Source organism: Euleptes europaea, chromosome 18, assembly GCF_029931775.1.
Source record: "Euleptes europaea isolate rEulEur1 chromosome 18, rEulEur1.hap1, whole genome shotgun sequence".
NCBI classification, from domain to species: Eukaryota; Metazoa; Chordata; class Lepidosauria; order Squamata; family Sphaerodactylidae; genus Euleptes; species Euleptes europaea.
The window spans coordinates 35,093,268-35,116,113 of NC_079329.1; the positions used below are offsets into that span (position 1 = coordinate 35,093,268).

Genomic DNA, 22,846 nt, shown 5'->3' on the forward strand with positions numbered 1-22,846 from the left:
CATCAACAAGCAGAGACAATTCTGTCATGGGCAGAGCATCACCTACTGTCTTTGATGGCGGAACACATCAAGGGCTGTTTCAGCCTGCAAGCAGACTGGCTGAGTCTTCAGGTGGTAGAAGAAGGGGAATGGTCCATCAATAGAGCAACTTTCAACATGATAGTTGAGAGGTTCGGGAGTCCAGTAGTGGATCTCTTCACATCGGGGGCAAATCATCTTCTACCTTGATTCTTCTCCTCCTTCTTCCACCCAGAGGCCGAAGGGATGGACGCATTCCTCATCCCGTGGCCGGAGAGAGTACTTTACGCCTTCCTCCCACTCCTAATTCTGCCGAAGGTCCTCAGAAAGATCTGGAAGGAGAAGTTATCCTGATTGCTCCTTACTGGCCAAGGTGACCCTGGTTCCCAATCCTGAAGGAGCTATCCGTCCAGGAACCCTCTGCACGTCCCAACAACTCACGACTTTCTGCACCAGGGTCTGCTGCTACACCCAGATCCTCAATGGCTTTGCTTGACCACCTGGAAATTGAGAGGGAAAGGCATTTAAGGCTCGGTTACAGAGAGGAGGTCGTCAACACCATTATCGAATCCAGACCTTCCACCAGGCATCTTACAACTCAACGCAGTCACCCAAACTAGCGCCTACCCCATCCCGCTGATCTCGGATATCTTGGGACAACTTAAGGAGGGGTGCATTTTCACCAAACTGGACTTGGTCGAAGCTTATTACAGAGTCCGGATTCGTGACGGAGACGTACCCCTCACAGCCTTCTCTAGCTCCTTCAGAATGTATGAATTTCTGCTGTGTATGGTCAGGATTTCAATCCCGTTGGCCAGGTTGATATTTCTGGGGAGGAGGGGGGTGCAGATGTGGAATCTTTGGTCCAAGCTGTCCACACCACTTGGCCCTGGCTGGTCAAGAACTTGGAAAGAGCCAAACGGAAATACAAAACTCAAGCGGATAAGCATCGCTCCCCTAGTCCAAACTTTAACGTAGGAGACTTGGTTTACCTCTCCACCAAGAATCTACGGTCTACCCGTCCGTGTAGCAAACTCAGTGCCAGGTTTGTGGGTCCATATCCTATTGCTCGAATAATCAACCCAGTAACCGTGGAACTGACCCTCCCTAAGACTTTGAGGCTCGTACTCCCTGTATTCCATGTCAGCCTTCTGAAACCTCATGTCGCCGCCCCGAACTGGCATCCCAAACCGCCTCCTGAGCAGCCGGTGATGGGGGGGGGGGGAAGGAGCATTTTGAAGTTGCCAAGATCCTGGATTCCCGCTTACATCATGGTTCTCTTCAATACCTTGTTCGCTGGAAGCACTTCCCTCCTGCCTATGACGAGTGGGTACGCTCCTGCGATGTGTCCGCCCCCTGTTTGGTGCGCGCATTCCATCATGCCTACCCCGACAAGCCAGCCCCTCGACGTGGGAGGGGGCCTTGAGGGGAGCAGAATGTCAGGCTGTCTGTAAACACCTCGCTTCACCTTGACTTCAAGGCTGTTTTCTGGCACAGCTGCCAATTGCCTTGCTTAGCTTAGCTTCCCAGGGTCTGAGGTCCGTGGGAGCTTGGTATTTCCAGACTGCCTCTGTAATCATGATGTGACTGTAGGTCTGTGTCTGTAATTCTCCATATAACCAAGTGTACCCCCATCCCCCTTCGTTCCTGCCTTTTGGTCTCTAAGCTCTGCATACCTGTTACCAATAAACCAACTCTTTTGGACTTTTGTCTCTTGATGTGGCTGTTGGACTTCAGTGAACACAAGTGCTTACACTGGAAGGCATTTGTCCTCTGGAAGGAAGCTATTAGGTCCTTTGAACCCAGGTATAATCAAGAGCTTGGAATTTCTACAGGATCGGGTGAAACAAAATCTGAAGGCAGTCAGGCTGCGGCTCTGGCCACCGTCATTCCTTTGGCTATTATGCACTGAGCAGGCATCCCCCTATCCAGTCCTTTTTTAAAGGAGTCGTTCAAGTCAAACCTCTGGCCATACGCTGGTTTCCCACTTGGAGACTCAACTTAGTCTTAACAGCCCTTACAAAACCGCCCTTTGAGCCATTAAGAGAACTCCCGCTCAAATTCCCAAGAATGAAAGCTATTTTTCTGACGGCACTTAGATCAGTGCACAGAGTATCAGAACTGGGAGCCCTCTCTGCCTGAAACGGATTTTGTATATTCCACAAGGATAAGGTGGTCCTGAGGCCCGATCCCACCTTCATTCCCAAGGCGAATTCCATCTTCCACCACAGATAGAAATTGCATCTGCCATCGTTCTAATCCTAAACTTCCTAAGGAAAAGGAGTGGCACAGTTTGGACCTTCGAAGGACCCTTAGGCAAACTGCAGATTTCAGATGTTCCGATGCGCTCTTCATTTCTCTGACCAATCCCAACAAGGGAAAAAAGATGTCACGAACAGCCTTGAGTTATGCTGTACAGCAATATATTGCAGTCTTATAAGGCCAGCAGTATCCCGGTGCCTACCGGGATCACGGCACGCTCAGTTTGCAGTGCGGCCACGTCTGCAGTCTTCAAGAAGCAAGCTTCACTAGAAGAAATTTGCCGTGCAGCCACCTGGTCCTCTGTATCCACCTTCATAAGGCACTACAAAATCAATACTTTTGCTTCTGAGGATGCGGCGTTTGGTCGAAGGGTGTTGCAGCACATCTTGGAGGATGTCTAAGTCCCACCCAGTCTGGAAGCTCTTAGAGATCCCACAAGTCTGCAAGATGCCCTTCCCTCAGAGCAAGAACCGAGCCTTACTGTGAGGGCTCCATCTGCTGAGGTCAGAAGGGCATCTTGCCCGCCTGGAGAAGAACTAGACAAGACTTCTGCAACTTCTCCCGTACGCATGAAGGGTGGTAATTCATTAAGAGCTAACAAAATACCGGTTTGATAATCAGAATGAAGGACCTTGTCCTCTCCTCCTTGTTTCTCAATATATGCATGTTGTATAAACAATTTGATGTTGAGTTGTTCCACACGATTTATAATTCATGTTCTTGACACATATACCTGTTGCCTTTTCCGTGGCTGTCCTGTTATTTCCCTGCCTCTTATTTAGCTCGGTAAGTCCAGAAACTAGGCTTATCAGGGCAGTTCCCGCCCAGGAAGGTTTTGGTCTTCCTCCCTGGGCATGTGATAAAAACCCGCCACAAGTCTGCAGGATGCCCTTCTGACCTCAGAGCAGGAGGAGCCCTCATGGTAAGTAGTCAAGGCTCCGTTTGCCCCCACCGGTGTTCTGCTTGTCTGTTTGTAAATGAAGCAGATATTACAGGAACACCACAATACTCCCATTTTTTGTCCTCCAAAGGGGAGTGACCCAGGAAGCACCATCTATGCAGCTTCTCGCATTATGTTCTCAAAGAGCTGGTTAAGAAGTTAGTTAAGTAGCCTCAAGTCTTATTTCATGCTGTGCAGATTGAAGTCATTTTTTTGCTGATGGCCATATGAAACGGCCTTAATTTATACATATAATGAATTTATAAAACAGCCCAGAGAACAGTCTTAAATCATTATGCAGCTTTATTGCTCAAGGCAGAGTGCATGTTTTTCAGGTTCAATTCCTGGCACTTTGAACTCCTCCAAGAAAGAGTGGGATATCCACGTAATATATCATTATATGAGATGAGATAACAGTTGGCATTTTTAACAGTTTTTTCACACACTGCATGTCCATGGATGATTAGCAGCAGGAGTTCATGTATTGAGATCTTGTCTAGGCAACAGCGAGTTGGAGAAAAAGGAGGATCCAGGTAACTACCGACCCATCAGCTTGACTTCTGTACCAGGAAAAGTTTTCGAACAAATCATCGAACAGTCAGTACTTGAAGCATTTAGAAAGGTTGGATCTGATCACTAAGAGCCAGCATGGATTTCTCAAGAACAAGTCATGTCAGACTACTCTTATCTCCTTTTTTGAGAAAGTTACTACTTTGCTGGATCAGGGGAATGCTGGAGACATAGTTTATCTTGATTTCAGTAAGGCTTTTGATAAGTTCCACATAGTATTCTTGTTGACAAATTGGGAAAACGTGGTTTAGATCCTGTTACTGTTAGGTGGATCTGTAACTGGTTGACAGATCGCACCCAAAGAGTGCTTGTTAATGGTTCCTCATCCACTTTGAGTGACTAGTGGAGTGCCTCAGGGATCAGTCCTGGGCCCTGTGTTGTTCAACATCTTTATAAATTATTTGGATGAAGGAATAGGAGGATGCTTATTAAATTTGCAGTTGATACTAAATTGGGAGGGGTAGCAAATACGGTAGAAGACAGAGCCAGGATACAGGATGATCTTGACGGGCTGGAGAATTGGGCTAAAACTAATAACATGCAGTTCAACAAAGGTAAATGTAAAGTTCTGCATTTAGGTAGGAAAAATCAAATGCATAATTATAGATTGGGGGAGACTTCTTAGCAGTAGTGTGTGTGTGAAAAGGATCTTGGGATCTTAGTAGACCAAACACTGAACATGAGTCAGCAGTGTGATGCAGTAGCTAAAAAGGCAAAGGTGATCTTGGGCTGTATCAACAGAAGTATAGTGTCCAGATCACACAAAGTGATGGTATCGCTTTACTCTGCACTGGTTAGACCTCACCTAGAGTACTGTGTTCAGTTTTGGGCACCGCAATTTAAGAAAGATGTAGACAAGCTGGAACGTGTCCAGAGGAGGGCAACAAAGATGGTGAGGGGTCTGGAGACCCCTCCTACAAGGAAAGGTTGAAGGAGCTGGGTATCTTTAGACTGAAGAGGAGAAGACTGAGAAAGGATATGATAACAAGAAGACTGAAAGGGGATATGATAACCATGAGGAAAGGTTGAAGGAGCTGGGTATCTTTAGCCTGAAGAGGAGAAGACTGAGAGGGGATATGATAACCATCTGAGAGGGGATATGATAGCCATCATACCAGAACCAACGGGTTGAAATTAAATCAAAAGAGTTTCCAACAGAGTAATTCTTCAGTGGAACAGGCTTCCTTGGGAGGTGGTAAGGTCTCCTTCCTTGGAGGTTTTTAAGAAGAGGCTAGATGGCTATCTGTCAGCAATGCTGATTCTATGACCTTAAGCAGATTATGAGAGGGAGGGCATCTTGGCCATCTTCTGGGCATGGAGTAGGGGTCACTGGGGGTGTGCGGGGGGAGGTAGTTGTGAATTTCCTGCATTGTGCAGGGGGTAGGACTAGCTGACCCTGGCGGTCCCTTCCAACTCTATCATTCTATCCTTCCAGTTCAACCAGGCTTTGTCCAACTCAGCACTTACAAGTTTGACAGATGTCTCCTTTGCCCCTCTTCTCTTCCAGAATCTGTTGTCCTCGTTATGGTGAGAGGAGACAGACAGAAAGTGACTGGGGAAAGCGTTGCGTAGACAAATTTGACATCATTGGCATTATTGGCGAAGGGACATATGGGCAAGTGTACAAAGCCAAGGACAAGGACACAGGTGGGTGTTCCACGTGCTCTACCCTTGCCCCTTTTTTTCACATATCACTTTGATTCGTAAATAGCTGCTCTGCAAAATGTAGTATGGTGGCTAACAGAGGTTTCGCACATGCTAAACTGGGAGATGGTTAAGTAGAGGTAGTTGCACTAAGGGGTTCATTATTAGTCATTTCTTGTCTTTTTTTTTTTTTTTGCTGTCAAGTTGCAGCTGATTTATGGCGACCCTGTAGGGTTTTCAAGGCAAGAGACATTCAGAGGTGGTTTGCCATTGCCTGCCTTCATGCCACAATCCTAGTATTGGAGGTCCCATCCAAATGCTAGCCAGGGCTGCTTAGCTTCTGAGATCTGATGAGATCAGGCTAGCCTGGGGCTGTCCAGGTCAGGGCACTCATTTTTGTAGCATACAATATTCATAGTGCTCTGCAATCCTTAACATTCTACAGCTTCTGCTGTGGAAGCTTGCCGGGTGATCTTGTCCTGGTCACACGCACTTGCAGTTTTGTTGGAGGAGAAGAGAATTATATAAGCCACTTTGGGTCCTCCTTGGGGGGTATAAATGAAATGAGGAAATAAGGTCACAACAAATGGTGCAAGGAAGTTTGCAGGTGGTAGATTCTGTAAGAATATAGAAGCCCTGTTAGATCACATCAACAGTATCTAATTCAGCATCTGGCTTCTGATGTGGCCAGCAAGATGTGTCCCTGAAGCCGATTGCAGGGCCTGAAGGTAACAGTCCTCCTCTGTGGTTTGTTCCCAGCATCTGATATTCAGAGGTAAACTGTCTCTGAACATGGAAATTCCACCGAACTGTCATGTCTGGTAGCTGCTGTTAGACCTACCTTTCATGTATTTGGTTTAAAAATGTAATTCTTTTTAAAAATAATCTGAAATCATGGCATTTTATGGCAGCGCACATGAACACACATGAAGCTGCCTTATACTGAATCAGACCGTCAGTCTATCAAAGTTAGTATGGTCTACTCAGACTGGCAGCGGCTCTCCAGGGAGGCAGAGGTCTTTCACATCACCTACTTGCCTGGTCCCTTTAACTGGAGATGCTGGGGATTGCATGCCAAGCAGGTGCTCTACCACAGCCACTCCCCAAAATCCAGATTTGTTGTGCATTGGGTGAAATAAGTACTTTTGCTCTAGAATCTACTACCAACCAGTTTTATTTGGTAAACCTGATCTCTAGTGCTACGAAAGGCTCTATCTTCTCCCAAAGGCACACTTCACAGATGGGGCAAACCCAGAGGAATTGTGCCTATCCCAGTGAGTTGAAAACCACCAGGGCTTCAAAACGTATATCAGCTTGTGTTGGTCGCATAAGAGTCGCCGTCACTCCTTGTAATAGCAGACTGGATAGAACTGTGCTTCAGCCTACTTTCCGAGGCCGTCAGAGAGAGAGAGCAGAGAGGCCCGGACCCTGCTTGGCGTTCAAGGCCACCTGCTTCCAGCTGCAGCGGGAGGGGTGCAGAGAAAGACATCCCCACTCCCCCACAGAGACTAAAAAGATCCAGCTGCAGAATGTTAGCTTGGGAACCTATTTCTGGTGGGGGTGTATTTATACCCATGACCACCACACCCCGAAGAAGGAACAATAGTCAGAGCTGCGTTAGCAGGAAAACCTTTTTTTAAAAAATAAACTTATTATTATCTCAAATAATACAAACAGATAATACAACACTAAAAGCAGCAACGATAAAGTTTAGGAAAAACAATACAGTAACACATGGAGAGCTTATGGCAAATGGGCTAGATCAGATTTTTTTTACAACAAACAAAATAGTCAAATTGGCACAGAGAATATGAAGAGAGTTGGCTGGTACACTTGAAAAAACTGAGATATCTGTTATCTGACATTTAAAGCCAGTGGCATTCTGACCGCTGACCTTTTCATTCAGAATCAAATCCTGGCTATAAGCTAATATTCCCAGGACCATCCTAGCAGTCATTATATTTGTAACGTATTGATAAACCTACCATGATCCCTAACTAGGAAAACCATGGTTATAGATAGGCAACCTGGTCCCAATACTAAAAAAGGAAAGAAAGAAAAAAAGGTGAAGACTATCTGGTGTTTTGTGATGTATTTTGCTTCCTTCATGATGCAAAGCTGACCACAATAGCAGACTGCTTAAACAAAAAACTAGGTTATATAAATATTATTGAAAATTGAAATAATCCAAGTTAAAGAGTTAGCAGGAAGATCTTGAGGATGAAAGAGAGCTCACTGAAACAGCTGTCGATCAGCTGTGTGTGTATGGTGATGATTGGTTGTATTTATGAGGCATTCTGTTAACTGCTGAGTGCCATGTATGGTGTAAAGGGCAGGCTAATTTTTAAAAAATTCAGTAGCATTAGGGTAGGAGTCCCGTGGCGCAGAGTGGTAAACTGCAGTACTGCAGTCCAAGCTCTGCTCATGACCTGAGTTCAATACCGACGGAAGTCGGTTTTAGGTAGCCGGCTCAAGGTTGACTCAGCCTTCCATCCTTCCAAGGTTAGTAAAATGAGTACCCAGCTTGCTGGGGGTAAAGGGAAGATGACTGGGGAAGGCACTGGCAAACCACCCCGTAAACAAAGTCTGCCTAGTAAACGTCGGGATGTGACGTCACCCCATGGGTCAGGAATGACCTGGTGCTTGCACAGGGGACCTTTACCTTAGCATTAGGGTACTGAAATTGTGCCAGCCTTGGACAAAGTAAGGTTTTTCTGTATGCTTGAGGATCTCCTCAGATAGCCAGAAAAATTATAGTTTGCAAATTAGAAAACAACAATAACAACAAATAATTGGCTTGATAAGGTTAAAGAAACCTATGCTTTAATTAAGTTGACATAAAAATGACAAAGATACGGAAGAATTGAATGCTCGCAGGAATGTAACAATCTCAAAGATGGAAAAAATGCTCCAGTGTGTAAATCGAAGAGAGGAGTGATGTAATTATCATTGGATGTTAAATAATTAGATAGCGTATTGTTTAGCTCACTGGTATAGATATTTTAGTTATATTGCAGCACGGTTTTAGTTTATTTTCAAGAATTTGTAGTATGTGCATTTTAGTAATGTTGTATTTCTGTTTTCTTTTATTGTTCTATTCTCATTTTCTTTTAATAAAAGAATTAAACAACAACAACAACAACAAAACCTTTCAAATGGCCCAAAGAGCACAATCCTTGTGTTCCTGACACCAGAGTGTACTGGGAGCAGTTTGTGTGTGTATGTGTGTGGGAAGAACAGTTCAATGAAAATGATGGGGAATTGGCCTGCTTTGGGCCCTTATTGTTTTCAGACATCATGTGCTGTGAAGTGTGCATTCCCCAACCCTAGTTTTCCTTTCCCCCACCATACCAGGATGCCACAATATTTTTAAGAGCTGTGATTGGTCGGTCTTCATCAGTTGTACCCCTGCTCTGTGGATTCTTTAAACTGTGAAGAGAGTCAAACCCCTAATAACTTGTTCCTGTTCCAAAATCAGAGCTGCTACGTGCCTCAAAGCTCCTTGGCGAATCTAATAAAACAACAGCCCTGTTAACACTTTACCCCAGGGATGTTTTTAACGTATGCCTGTCCTAATTCTAAGGGCACAAAATGTAAACTTTACCCTAGACAAAGTAACATTTATTTATTTATTTCTAGCCAAAAGATACAGCAGATAAAAACCATGTGAACAGCAGGGAACCTGCTCAATAAAGGCAATATATATTTAGCTCTTATAGACAGAATATAAATAACAACTAAAGACAAAATGAGGTAAATTTTCAATTACAGCTCTAACACAAGGACAGAGTCTTTGTGGGGCAGCTCATACCCTTGCAGCGACCCGACAGTTCTGCAAGTCATAAGGCGTTTACCCAAGCCAAGGAAAAAAGTTGCTGTAAAACTGGGACTGTTAAAAAAGTAAAATAACTGAGTAAAACAGGAAAAGGAGGGGTTGAAAAGCCCCTCCCAGGGGGAGAATGTCATAATTTGTTGCATCTTGGAATGAAGTGTGAAACTAGAATTGTGGGATGCATACTGTGAGATGTGCGTTCCACCACCACAATCCTCTCCCTGCCAAGATTCTCCCATACAGAATAGTTGGGGGGCTAAAAATACCCTTTTCCTATGTTGTACGGTTCAGGTTCATGGCCTTAGTCATGCTAGTTGCACTACAGGGCTAGCTGTCTGAGATTCAGGGCTAGATGAGCTGGAAGCAGCTTAGTTAGCCCCAGATACAACTTCATTGTGCTACTGTCTGGTGTGGGGATTTCCTGATAATTTATTATCTTCCCCCACCTGTTCTTTTTCATTTAATTTGATCGAAAGGACAGTGAACATCAGTTTGACAGTGTAATTTACATACAAATATAAAGCTAATATACAGAGATTAAAATTCGTAACCTTATTGTGCTGTAATTAATTATACATAAAAGTTACTAAAACATTTGGAATATCTGCTTTTTTTATGAACAAAGTCTCAGCACAGGATTTGGCCACTTCAGAGGTTGGTCTCATTGGAGCAGTCTGTAAGGAGGAGATATGTATAGAATTTTCCAGATCTTCCTGGGAATTTAAAGCACAATCCTGGGTGGGGGTGTAGATCGGTGGCCGGGAGTGGCATAGCTGCACCACCTCCTCAGACTTCCTGGTCGCCAAAAAGAAATTTAAACCCTTTTAAAAATAAAAAAAAGGAAAATGCCCCCATTGACTACAGTGAGGCTGCGCCACCCAAAAAGGTGGCATAGCAATGCCAGAGCATGAGGGGGCATTCCCAAGGTGAAAGGGATTAGGAAGTTGCCTAAAGGCAGCTCCTCCCCCAGGAATGCCCCAAGAACACCTCCCAGGATACCAGCGTGGGGACTCGTGCCACTGGAGTGCTGCCAAGAGGCAGCGCCGGCACCCAAGCCCTGTGCCGCTGCATCACATCCTGTGATGGTGCAAGTGCTCCTTATCCTGGGTTAAATGGGCACTGATGCCAGCGTGGGGTCATGCCAGCTGTTAAGGAGCTTCACCCCTCCCCCCTTAGGATTGTGGCCTTTAAGTAGAGGTGAGATATGTGGAACAATGTCCTTATAAAATGGACAATACAATCGTACATATTCCACTTTTTGACTGCATTTAATTGGCAGGAACACAGACGTTGAGAATAGGGGATACACAAGTATCTCACTTCCACTAGCGCTGAGGGCAGGCATTTAAAATGGGCTAGGGTGAAAGCTCTGTGGTGTTTGGGGAATACAGACAATGGCAAGCTTGGCAATCCTTGTCATTTGGGAAGTGAAAATGGTAGATGCAGGGTTTGTTCATACCCAAGGGATTTTCCAACTTTGCAGAGAAAATATTAGTTTGTGTTAGGAGAGTTGAGGGTGAGAGGGAGAAATCCCAGATTGACCTGGTGAGGAATGAGTATACTTATAGCTCTCTAGGATGCATGGAATACAAAGGGCACCATTTTGGGGGAGCTGGTGAGAGAGGGGCAGAGAATTGTCCTTGAACTCTTTGAACAGCTAGTATAAAGGATAACATCGTCCCCTGTACAAGCACTGGGTCATTACTGACCCATGGGGTGATGTCACATCCCAACGTTTACTGGGCAGACTGTGTTTACGGGGTGGTTTGCCATTGCCTTCCCCAGTTGTCCACGTTTTACCCCCAGAAAGCTGGGTACACAGCTAGTGGGTTCCTGGAAAGGAACTGTTAGGGTCATATCGTGCATTCTCAGCCCCTAATCATTCCCAAGTCCAGAGTGCTTTTAATGCAGGAGTCCCCAACCTTTTGGAGCCTGTAGGCACCTCTGGAGTAATGACACAGTGTGGAGGGCGCAGCCACAAGACATCTGCCACAAATCAGCTTCTTCAGGAGGTGGAGCCTGCCACAAAATGCCTGCCACAGTGTACCTCCAGTCACACAGTGAAAATCCTTGTGCTGTGGTGGCAGCTGCTGCCAAAGTGACATTTAAAAAAATCTCTACCTCCAGTCACATCTCCAGTGGCCAGTCAGAAGCCTTGCTGGGAAAAGTCCCACGTGGCTCTGTTCATTTTTTAAAAACACTTGGCAGGCACCACGTTGAGGACCCTGATTTTAAGGACTTTGATCCCAGTTAGGGTTAGCGGAGGGGCTGTGGCTCAGTGGTAGAGCATCTGTTTGGCATGCAGAAGTTCCCAGATTCAATCCCCAGCATCTCCAATTAAAGGGATTAGGCAAGTAGATGATATGAAAGACCTCTGCCTGAGACCCTGGAGAGCCGCCATCGATCTGAGTAGACAATACTGATTTTGATGGACCGAGGGTCTGATTCAGTATAAGGCAGCTTCGTGTGTTGGAGGAGTTGACTATTATAAGCACTTCAGGAAAAATGCTTTCTCCATTTCAAATTAACTGTACCCCCTCCACTGAGGAAACTACCTGTCCCAGCACTTGGGAGTTTGCATTGGGGGAGGAGAGAAATGTCCCAATCATTTATCTCTGGCAATTCATTTTGGGCCGTAAACTTTTACTCAGTTTAATGTTTTTCTCCGATTCACTAGAGTTGGCAGTGTTAATAGGGCAGTTCTCTTCTTGGGCACAATAATCTACCTTCTCACTAGATGCAACTTGAATTTGGCAGGTGAGTTGGTGGCTTTGAAGAAAGTGCGGCTAGACAATGAAAAGGAGGGCTTCCCTATCACAGCCATTCGCGAAATCAAGATCCTCCGACAGCTGATCCATCGTAGCGTTGTCAACATGAAGGAAATAGTAACGGATAAACAAGATGCACTGGATTTCAAGAAGGACAAAGGTATCTACTGGTGTAGGAAGTGCATCAGCAGTGCTTGAGACTCCAGATCAAGTGGCCTGTGAGTTGGGTTGGAGTATCCCCTCAATAGCAGCAAACGTTCTTTGTGTGGAAAAGGATCCAACTAAAGAACTGGGGTGGCCATCTCTGAATATTTGTCATGGGTGCCAAAATGGCAGTGACTTTCCCTAACAGCATTGCAAATATCTTGGAATGTCCTCTACATCTTGAAGGTCTTTAGATTTAGAGAGGAATTTTTTTGCTGTTCCAGTCCACTGCTTGCCAACACAGTAAGAGGAAAATATTGCCTCCCTAGAGAGGAAGGTTCTTGGCATAAGCAGCCCTGTCAGTTGGAGTGGAATGTTGGGGAATTTGGCTGGTTTGGTCAAGCCTGTTTGCATTACTTTGAGGCAGGTGATGAGCTGGAGTTTTTAAAGTTCACAACAGATCTGACGATGGAGGCTAAGAGGAGGAGGAGGTTGAAGGGATTCAGCAGTAAGTAGTGTTCTTGGAGCAAAAGTCGAGAGGCTTATGAATCTTCCTGTCTGTGCACTTAGAACGATGACGAGCTCAGGTTAAGGAGGGTTGCTACTAAAGTCTTTCCTCCATGTGCTGCCGAACTCTCATCAAATCTCACTCAGAACCTCTGTCTTTAGAAGGGCTGTCTTTTCCTTCCTCTTCCATTTCTGCCAGGTGCCTTTTACCTTGTGTTTGAATATATGGACCACGACCTCATGGGATTGCTAGAATCTGGATTAGTGCATTTCTCTGAGGACCACATCAAGTCTTTCATGAAGCAGTTGATGGAGGGGTTGGACTACTGTCACAAAAAGAACTTTCTGCACCGAGACATCAAGTGCTCCAACATCTTATTAAACAACAGGCAAGCTGCTTTTGTTTCCCCCTATGCTGGACCAGTTTGGCCATCACATGGGAAATGGGAGATGGGTTTCTCTCCATCCAGACCCATAATGGTAGAGAATTCCTTCTCCCATGTGTCCTTCCCTTGTGCATCCCCATTCCTTGATTTATTGGGGGAAGACTTTGCTCTGTATTCTGCCGTTTACCAAGTAAAAATGGGGAGACCTCAGAGTGGAGCTTTTTCCATAGCTGTGTTTATCCTTCTAAAGGAGATCCTCCTGGTTATTTAACACCTATCATTCCACCAGTAAGTAAAAATTGCCTTTTTCTGAAAGCCTGCTGTGAATAGATAAATTCAAATTATTTTAGACAGTTGGCTGTTCTGGTTACTTTATGTGTTTGCTATTACTGCTGTTTTCATTAACAGTTTATTGTGAATTGTTGGATTAATGTCTTTAAAACTTGAGTGTCATCTCGGATGCTTTCAGGCAAAGAGTGTAACTTATAAATACTGTAAATTGGTAAAGCATAAATGTTCAAGAGGTCTCATAAGAACATAAGAAAAGCCATGCTGGATCAGACCAAGGACCATTACGTCCAGCAGTCTGTTCACACAGTGTCCAACCAGGTGCCTCTAGGAAAGCCCACAAGTAAGACGACTGCAGCAGCATTATCCTGCCTGTGTTCGACAGCACCTACTATAATAGGCATGCTCCTCTGATCCTGGAGAGAATAGATATGCATCATGACTAATATTTATTTTGACTAGCAGCCATGAATACCCTTCTCCATGAACATGTCCACTCCCCTCTTAAAGCCTTCCAGTTTGGCAGCCATCACCACATCCTGGGGCAGGGAGTTCCACAATTTAACTATTGGTGCAGGGGTGAAATTTTTTGTTTGAACATGGCTTTGTAAAATAGCCTCTGGCACAACTTTCATTCCAATATCTCTGCCTCCATTTTATATATTTGCCTGGACTACTTGAAAAATCTGTGGGAGGCTATGCTGGGATCCATCACAGTGTTGTTTTGCAAGCCCTAACTCCTGGAGGTCTCCCCAGACCAACCTGTGGTTTTATCAGGCTACATCTTTGTATCTTCAAGCTTCTCTGTGCAGACATAAGGACTAGAAATGTGTGACTTTTCCATTTTAACAAAAGCTGGGATTTTTTTGCACTGCTGAATTTGGAACCAGACGTCCAGTTTCAAGCTGAATGCATACAGCCCTGCCCTCTGGTACATACATCCCATTAGACGTTATAATTCAGAGTTGGTTGGGGTGAACGGGAAGTTTCTGGCAAGTTTAAGAAAAGAGGATGGGTGTGTGCCACTTTTCTCTTTCAGGCCCTCCTTGGAACAGCAGTTCCCGTGCTCGGCAGAAATAACACGTGCACTTTCTTATTTTGATGAAGTGTTGGCTAGCATTTGTGCAACAATGGTTTCCATTTCCATGTTTGAGATGGGACTGTAATATCTCCTGAAATCTGTTTTCAATGGAGGGTGTTTCCATTTAGACGTCAGTCAGTTTCAATAAAAATTAAGTTACTGCAATCCAGAGAAACCTACCTGTAGGTTAAAAAAAATTACGAAGCCATTGGAATGCATGCAGTAGTTCTTCCTGCAGCCCTTTCCTCCCCAGATTGTTTCCCTAATCCTACCGGCAGCAGTAAGAGGGGAACAAGCAAAGGAATAAGTGAAGAGCCAGGCAGCACACACAGGAGCTGCACCCATGGGGAGGGACTGTGGCTCAGTGGTAGAGCATCTGCTGTGCTTGCAGAAGGTGCCAGATTCAAGGCCTGGCATCCCACTGAAAAGTACTGGGGATGATCTTTCTGTGACTGGCCATGGCTTTTCAGATGCTCAGATAATGCAGATGAACCCGAGCACTTTTACAGTATGAGGCAGTTCCATCGGTTCACATATTGACTTCGGTTGTCTTGTAACGTATAAAGGATGCAGGCTGGGGGTTGGATTCAGACGAAGGTCTCCACTCACAAGGGCACTTCTGTCAGGGGAACAGAATGTCCGTCCCCCTTTGGATGCTTGTCCTGGGGGACTGGAGACCATCAAGAGCAGTGTGAGTCTGTGTCTGCCCATCAGGTTTCTGAAATGATGACCTTATGGAGACTCACACTATGCACATCCATTTGTTCACTTGTAAAGCTCTTAGAAATACAGTTGCCATACTCCAATGTGGGAGGGACAGTTCCCTCCCAGGAGAGCCTGGGTGCCAGGGTTTGTCTGGTGTGCCAGCGATTCAGTTAATTTTGGTCAGTCGTACTAATTTTGTTGCCTATTTGTGTGTTCGTATAAGCCTTTGTTAGTAATTGTCCACTGTATCTTATTTTTATTAGCGGGCAGATCAAGCTAGCAGACTTTGGACTTGCCCGGCTCTACAGTTCAGAAGAAAGGTGAGATGCTTGGGGTGGTGGAGGCGCTGTGTGTGTGGGGGTGGTGGCTAAGGATTCAGTTGCTGTTGGTTAGAACCGTCTTCTGGTGCCCAAGTCCTGTTGTAATGAACCGTGGAAGGGCATAAGAGTTCTCTGCCATATTTCCCATTTGCCTTAACGGGGCTTGCGTATTACTTGGTCTGGGTGCTTTGTTGGTTGCCGTTGCTTGAGGAAGCTTGTGGGTAAGCACCTTGGACCTGGGTTCCAATCTCATTGTAACCTTAGCCTCATTAACACGAATTTTGTTCTTGTTTTTGGATTTTGTGCAGATGGACATGGCTGTGTAGCTTTTTCTAGTTAGCTGGAGAGCCAGCGTGGTGTAGTGGGTAAGAATGGTGGTTTGGAGCGGTGGAGTCTGATCTAGAGAACCGGGTTTGACTCCCCACTCCTCCACATGAGCAGCCGAGGCTAATCTGGTGAACTGGATTTGTTTCCCCACTCCTACACAGGAAGCCAGCTGGGTGACCTTGGGCAAGTCACTCTCTCAGCCCCACCTACCTCACAGTGTGTTTGTTGTGGGGAGGGGAAGGGAAGGTGGTTGTAAACCAGTTTGATTCTCCCTTAAGTGGCAGAGAAAGTTGGCATATAAAAACCATTTCTTCTTTCTCTTCTAGTTAATAGTACGATGCTATGCAGAGTTACATACTTCTAAGCCCATCAACTTTAGTGTGCTTTACAAGGGTGGAGCTCTGCTTAGGATGCCGCTTGCTGTGGTAGTGGTGTAGTGGTTAGGAGTGGTGGACTCTAATCTGGAGAACTGAGTTTGATTCCCCACTCCTCCATATGAGTGGCAGACTCTAATCTGGTAAACGGGTTTGATTCCCCATTCCTACACATGAAGCCTACACAAGAGAGAGAGGTTGGGCATCTTGGTCATCTTCTGGGCATGGAGTAGGGGTCAGTGGGGGTGTGGAGGGGGGAGGTAGTTGTGAATTTCCTGCATTGTGCTGGGGGTTAGACTAGATGACCCTGGTGGTCCCTTCCAACTCTATGATTCTAAGCCTGCTAGGTGACCTTGGGCTAATCAAAGTTCACTCGAAATTCTCTGAGCCCCACCTACCTCTCAAGGTGTCTGCTGCAGGGAGAGGAAGGGAAGGAGACTGTAAGGCGATTTGATTCTCCTTAAAAGGTAGAGAAAATCAGCATATAAAAACTAATTCTTCTTCGCCACACCACTTAAGAAAGCACCTGACGCATGATTTGGATAAAATGTTATCCCACCTGACTAGCTGTCTTATCTCTGGTGAAGTGCTGATTAAATGGGTAAGACCGATGTGATTGTCCTTACCTTCGCAGTTGCCACATATACAGTTAATGTACACACGTTGATAACTACATGGGAGATGATATTCCCAGACAGCTAGCTTCCACGCAGTTCAGTGTGTGAGTGATGAGGGCCAAGCAAGGGCAAGAGACTGGTTTTTTTTAAACCCCATTGTTAACCCAAAGCTCAGTGTGCTACACTATTCCAGCTCCGCCATGTGTGTTCCAATTCCTAATGAAAATTTCCAAACCCTCAAGGTACTGTTTATCTTCTTTCTTCCTCCTTAAGCCGTCCATACACCAATAAAGTTATTACGTTATGGTATCGACCACCTGAGTTGCTGCTAGGTGAAGAACGCTACACACCAGCCATAGATGTCTGGAGCTGTGGGTGAGCTAGTAACTTTTTTTCTTTTGACCTTCTGATACCGATATCCTGATCAAGAATCTCCCTTGAACAGCAGCTTTTATCTGTATGCACCAGCCAGCTGAAGCACACACAATAAGGATTATTTTTATTTTTTTTAAGTTGTGGTATGAAAGTAAATAGGCATTTAAATTTAGGACAGATGAGAAGGGTCTGTTTGTGTGCAAGTGCCCAAGGAGGTTGGGCTTTTCCTCACAGCTCATTGTCTTCCTTAAAACTTTACCTTAGTTACAAGCAGATTTCTCTGTGCTGCCCTGAGGCACTGAGGAATACAGAATGCTGGCTGTTTTTCCTATTCAGAAGGAGAAAATTCAAAGCATCCCATCCTAGCAGAAATGGTAGCTTCCTATCTTCCTGCCAGCGTCGTGTAGTGGTTAAGAGCAGTGGGCTCCCCACTCTTGCACATGAAGCCAGCTGGGTGACGTTGGGCTAGTCTCAGTTCTCTCTGAACACTCTCAGCCCCACCTACCTTACAAGGTGTCTGTTGTGGGGAGAGGAAGGGAAGGAGATCATAAGCCGGTTTGATTCTCCTTAAATCGTAGAGAAAATCGGCATGTAAAAACCAATTCTTCGAAGCTGTCATTCTTTATGGAATCCAGTCAAACTTCCTGACCTTGCTTTGCAGCAAGGGAATGGCATATACTCCAGGGCTGACTTTTTCACAAGGCAGCTTTAAGTTGTTTCTTCCTAGAGGTGGGTGGAACTACAGGCTGCTGCTCTGGTGAATTTTGTCCTTTCAAACATCTAGCAAAATTTACTCTTGCTATTGTGAACATGTGGAGGATTATATCGAGATATTTATTATGCATAATTGGTAGACAATTTAATAAAATTGTTTCTGGTTTCATAGAAATATCTGTTTCCAGACCTTTGGATATAATATTAATTACTTTTTCCCAATAAGTTGTAGCTCTAATATATTCCCACCACATATGATACAAATCTGCCCTGTCTATTTTACAGAACTAGGATTTACTTACATCTTCATTTAAATTCTTCATTTTCTGTATTCTAATATGAGATCAGTGCCACATATATACCACTTTATATAGATTTTCTCTAAGCAATAAATTTGTTGTAAAATTTAAACCTTTAATAAACAGTATATTTCTGCTCATCGAATACATAACCAAGCTTTTTATTCCATTTCGCTTGGTATTTATTTATTGTTCTACTTTTTTGTAATAAAATGCTGTATATTTTGCTCATAAAGAATTTGTGACTACTAATTTTTTGAACTCATTAAGAGATCTTAATACTAACTTATTTTTCTTAACTAATGCACTTAAATAGTTCTTAATTTGAAGACATTTAAAAGGTGTTAATTTTTTTATTTTCTTCTGTTTCTTCTGCAATTATTTGTGACTTTTTAATCCAGTGTTCATATTTATCTTGATCGTTTAGCTTATAACTAAGCCAGGAATGGTTATAATTTCTATTGTCATGTCGGCTGTTACTGACACTATTAAAGATCTTTCTGAAACTAATTTATGTCTGATCTGGTCCCAAGCACTCGTTATATTGTCATTGTTATATTGCTTTTTCCTATATTTCTTTTCGGTCCAGAACCATTTATCTAGTGGAAAATGCACAAATTCGTGTTCTATAAGAAAGCTACATCAACATCCGGATATAGCCAAATCTTTAATCCTTCTTTTTTTGCAGCAAGATAATTTAGATAAAAATTCGGGTAGCCCAATCCTCCTTTATCATTTGTTTCATGCAAATTAATGCTTTTTATTCTTGCCCTTTTCTTTTGCCAAATAAATTCATTACAAATTTGTTGCCATTCATTAATTATTTTGGGGGGGATTTCCACAAAAAGGTTTTTAAACAAAAAAATTAATCTACGTAGAATCTTCATTTTAATTAAGTTGATTCATCCTAATAATAATATTTTTAGTTTTTGCCATGATTGTACATGATTCTTAATCTCGAGGGTAATCGGATAGCAGTTTAATTTTATAATGTTTTTTTGATCTACGGAAAACCAAATACCTAAATATTTAATTTGGTCGACTACTTCCTTTCAGCGAATGCATCAATTTCCCCCCCTTTCTTTTAAGATCTGAGTAGAGCTGCAAAATCTCAGTTTTACCCTTATTTAGTTTATATCCAGAAATTAAACCAAATTTAGTAATTTCTTCCATTAATGCTTTACTTGAATTCTCTACCTCAGTCAAGACAATTACTTCATCTGTGTATAAACTAATTTTAAAATCTATCTCAATTAAATTAACCCCTTTTATAGCAGTATAACTTTTTATAGCAATTACTAATGGTTCCAACAATATTGGAAACAATAGACCTGACAGGGGGCATCCTTTTCTAACTCCTCTTGATATGTCAAGAGGGGTGGAGAATTCTCCATTAATTTTTTATCTTTGCATGGGAATTGTGTATATGATCTCTACCCATCTCTGAAAATTATAACCAAACCCAAAAGCAGAAATAGCCTCCTTCAAGAACCTGTGCTCTACTCTATCAAAAGCTTTTTCCGTGTCTAAAAACAGGAAGGCTGATTTCAGTATGTGCTTTTTAACCCCATCCATTAAATTTGCTACTTATATTTGATGTTAATTGTCTTTGAGGAATGAAACCGTTTTGATCATCTGATTCAATCTGTTAGAAAGAATTGTGGTAATTATTTTATGTATAATAATTTTATTTATAATTATTTGCTAATCTATATTTAATAAGTGTATTGGTCTGTATGAACCAGGGGATGTAGGATCTTCAGCTGGTTTCAAAATTACATCAATAATACTTTCCGACCCTATTTCTGGGAATTTTCCATTTTAAAATCTTTAATTGCATTTAACAATGGGGTTTTAATTAATTGAAAAAACTCCTTATAAAATTCCAAAGTAAAGCCATCAGGGCCAGGTACTTAGTTTTTAGCTTTTTAATTGTATTATCTAATCCTTGAAGATTTATATCTTTATTAACTCGTTATCTTCATCTGTTAATTAGGGGATTTTAATTTCTTTAAAAACTCATCTATTCCTCTTTTGTTAGGTTGTTCTGATTTATATAAATCTTGATAATATTCAAGAAAATTTTAATAATTTTTTGGGTATCATAACATATTTTGCCATCACCTAGTTTAAGTTACTTTCCTTGCTTTACTGGCTAATTTTCCAGCTTTATCCCTGTTCTCAAAGTATTTTTGTTTTGTAAAAAGCAGTTGCTTATAAATAGTATTTGTGTCTATTTGTGCTAATTTCAATTTCTCCTGCTTAATTTCTAATAATAGTTTCTTACTTTGGTTCTTTTTATGTTGACTTTCTAACTCCCCTATCTTTTGTTTACAGCAATCCCTCTCCGCATCTCTTAACTTTCTTTACATATGCTGATGCTCTTATTTCAAGTCCTCTAAAATATGAAGCTGAGATTCTTATTCTTTATTTGAATGCTTGCTCCAGTATTTTGCTGTTTATTTGTACACTTTCCCCCCTCTTTCTTTCCCAGTTGCATCCTTGGGGAATTATTTACCAAGAAGCCTATTTTTCAGGCCAACCTTGAGTTGTCCCAGCTCGAATTAATCAGGTAAGGCATTCTTTGCACTTGTGGAAAAGAGAGCTTCCAAACAGAACAATTTGTGCCTTCAGCCTTGGTGCTGCTGGCTGGTCTTAAATGGTACGTACCTTTGTCACATGTTGGGAGGCCTGGCCACTTAGTGGCTCTGGGCCTGCAAATGTGGTTGCTGCGTGATTGGAAAGAGTCCGCTTGTTGCAAGATGTCAGAGCCATTTCAATGTAAAGAGACGTAATTCTCACAAAGCCGTTATCTTGAGAGGATGTTTCATTTTCTTATAGATTTCATTTGAATGCTCAACTGACTGGCGCCGGATTAGGTAGAAAATAGTTTCCACTGGGCCTGATTGAGAGCCCAGTGAAAATAGTGTCTCTGTTTCTCAAATGTTTTGAACTGGGGATGGAGGGAATGGTTCTGAACTTTTTGTACCTTCCAAGCCCCCCAATCCATCTTCTGCAGAATCCCCAGAGTGAATCCCACTGCTGCATGTGAAAGGATCTCTAGATTGGGATGCCAGTTCAAATTCATAGAGTTGGAAGGTATCACCAGGGTCATCTAGTCCAACCCCCTGCACAGAGCAGGAAATTCACAACTACCTCCCCCCCACACACCCTCCCAGTGACCCGTACTCCATGCCCAGAAGATGGCCAAGATACCCTCCTTCTCATGGTTTGCCTAAGGTCATAGAATCAGCATTGCTGACAGATGGCCATCTAACCTCTGCTTAAAAACCTCTGCTTACCACCTTCCAAGGAAGCCTGTTCCACTGAGGAACCGCTCAAACTGTTAAAAAGTTCTTCCTGATGTCTAGACGGAAACTCTTTTGATTTAATTTCAACCCATTGGTTCTGGTCCGACCTTCTGGGGCAACAGAAAACAACTCAGCACCCTCCTCTATATGACAGCCCTTCAAGTACTTGAAGATAGTTATCATATCTCCTCTCAGTCTTCTCCTCTTCAGGTTAAACATACCCAGATCCTTCAACCTTTCCTCATAGGACTTGGTCTCCAGACCCCTCACCATCTTTGTTGCCCTCCTCTGAACATGTTCCAGCTTGTCTACATCTTTCTTAAATTGATAGTCCAAGAGACCAAGAAGAAGGCATTCCGATTTGCCCTTAAAACCAGGTAGCTCTTCCAGAGCACACTATCATGTATGTTGTGGCATATTAATTATGAACAAATTAATTGCATTAAACAATGAACATATCCTTGAAAATGTTTTCTGTATGTCCACAGTATACATTAGAATTATCACTACCTATTACTGTAGATCAGGAGTTCCCATCTCGGTGCCCATGAGCGCCACGGTGCCTGCCAGCACTTTTTGCAGTGCCCTCCAGGTGTCTTTAGAAAATGGGCAGAGCCTAGTAGGGCTTTAGCCCAGCAAGGCTTTTGATTGGGCATTGGAAATTTTATTGGCGGTGCAGATTTTTTAAAATGTTGCATTGGCAGCAGCTGCCGCCACAGCACAAGGATCTTCACTATCTGACTGAAGGTAAGCTGCAGCAGCCATTTTGTGGCTGGCTCCGCCTTCCACAGCAGCCATTTTGTAGCTGTGCCCACCGCACGGTGTCACAATTCCAAAGTTGCCTGCAAGCTCAAATCAATTTATTAATACTGTCAACTGACCAATCACATGCCAACACATCAAAATGTCCAGATTCAATAGTTTTGCACTACAGAATCACAGGGGGATGTACAAATAAAGGTGTAAGATTAATAAAAACAACCCCTGATTAAAATTATCACCCTAAAATTTAAAAATTATAAAATATTTTACCGTTCATTCTTGCCTGCAAGCTCAAAAAAGTTGGGGACCCCTCCTGTATATTGACTTATCTACAAATCTACATAGTGCACATTTAAGTAGAATATTGTCTTAAGCATTTCACTCATTGCAAAGGAGAAAATGTAAATCTATTTCAGTGTTCCCCAAATCCTCCCCCAGCTTATTCCATGCCTTCACATCTCATATTTTTCAATAGAAATACATACTTGAACGTTTCCTGTACTTACATGAATTATATTGTAATTCCTCTCATTTCCCGTGTCTTCACCGCTGCCATTTATTTAAAAGGGTCTTCTATGAAATTTGTATCTCTAGTTCCTGCC

The 22,846-nt window shown here is 43.2% G+C and overlaps 1 protein-coding gene across 2 annotated transcripts in view; it reads left to right on the forward strand.

Annotated features, from left to right (window-relative positions):
• CDK12 (cyclin dependent kinase 12) overlaps positions 1 to 22,846 on the forward strand; it is a 59,958-nt gene that overhangs the window by 24,432 nt on the left and 12,680 nt on the right. For both annotated transcript variants that reach the window (XM_056863174.1, XM_056863175.1), the window contains exons 4-9: positions 5,298 to 5,437; positions 12,024 to 12,194; positions 12,885 to 13,074; positions 15,409 to 15,465; positions 17,057 to 17,158; positions 20,666 to 20,743. In XM_056863174.1, the coding sequence (XP_056719152.1) occupies positions 5,298 to 5,437; positions 12,024 to 12,194; positions 12,885 to 13,074; positions 15,409 to 15,465; positions 17,057 to 17,158; positions 20,666 to 20,743 (738 nt within the window). The remainder of the gene's footprint in view (positions 1 to 5,297; positions 5,438 to 12,023; positions 12,195 to 12,884; positions 13,075 to 15,408; positions 15,466 to 17,056; positions 17,159 to 20,665; positions 20,744 to 22,846) is intronic.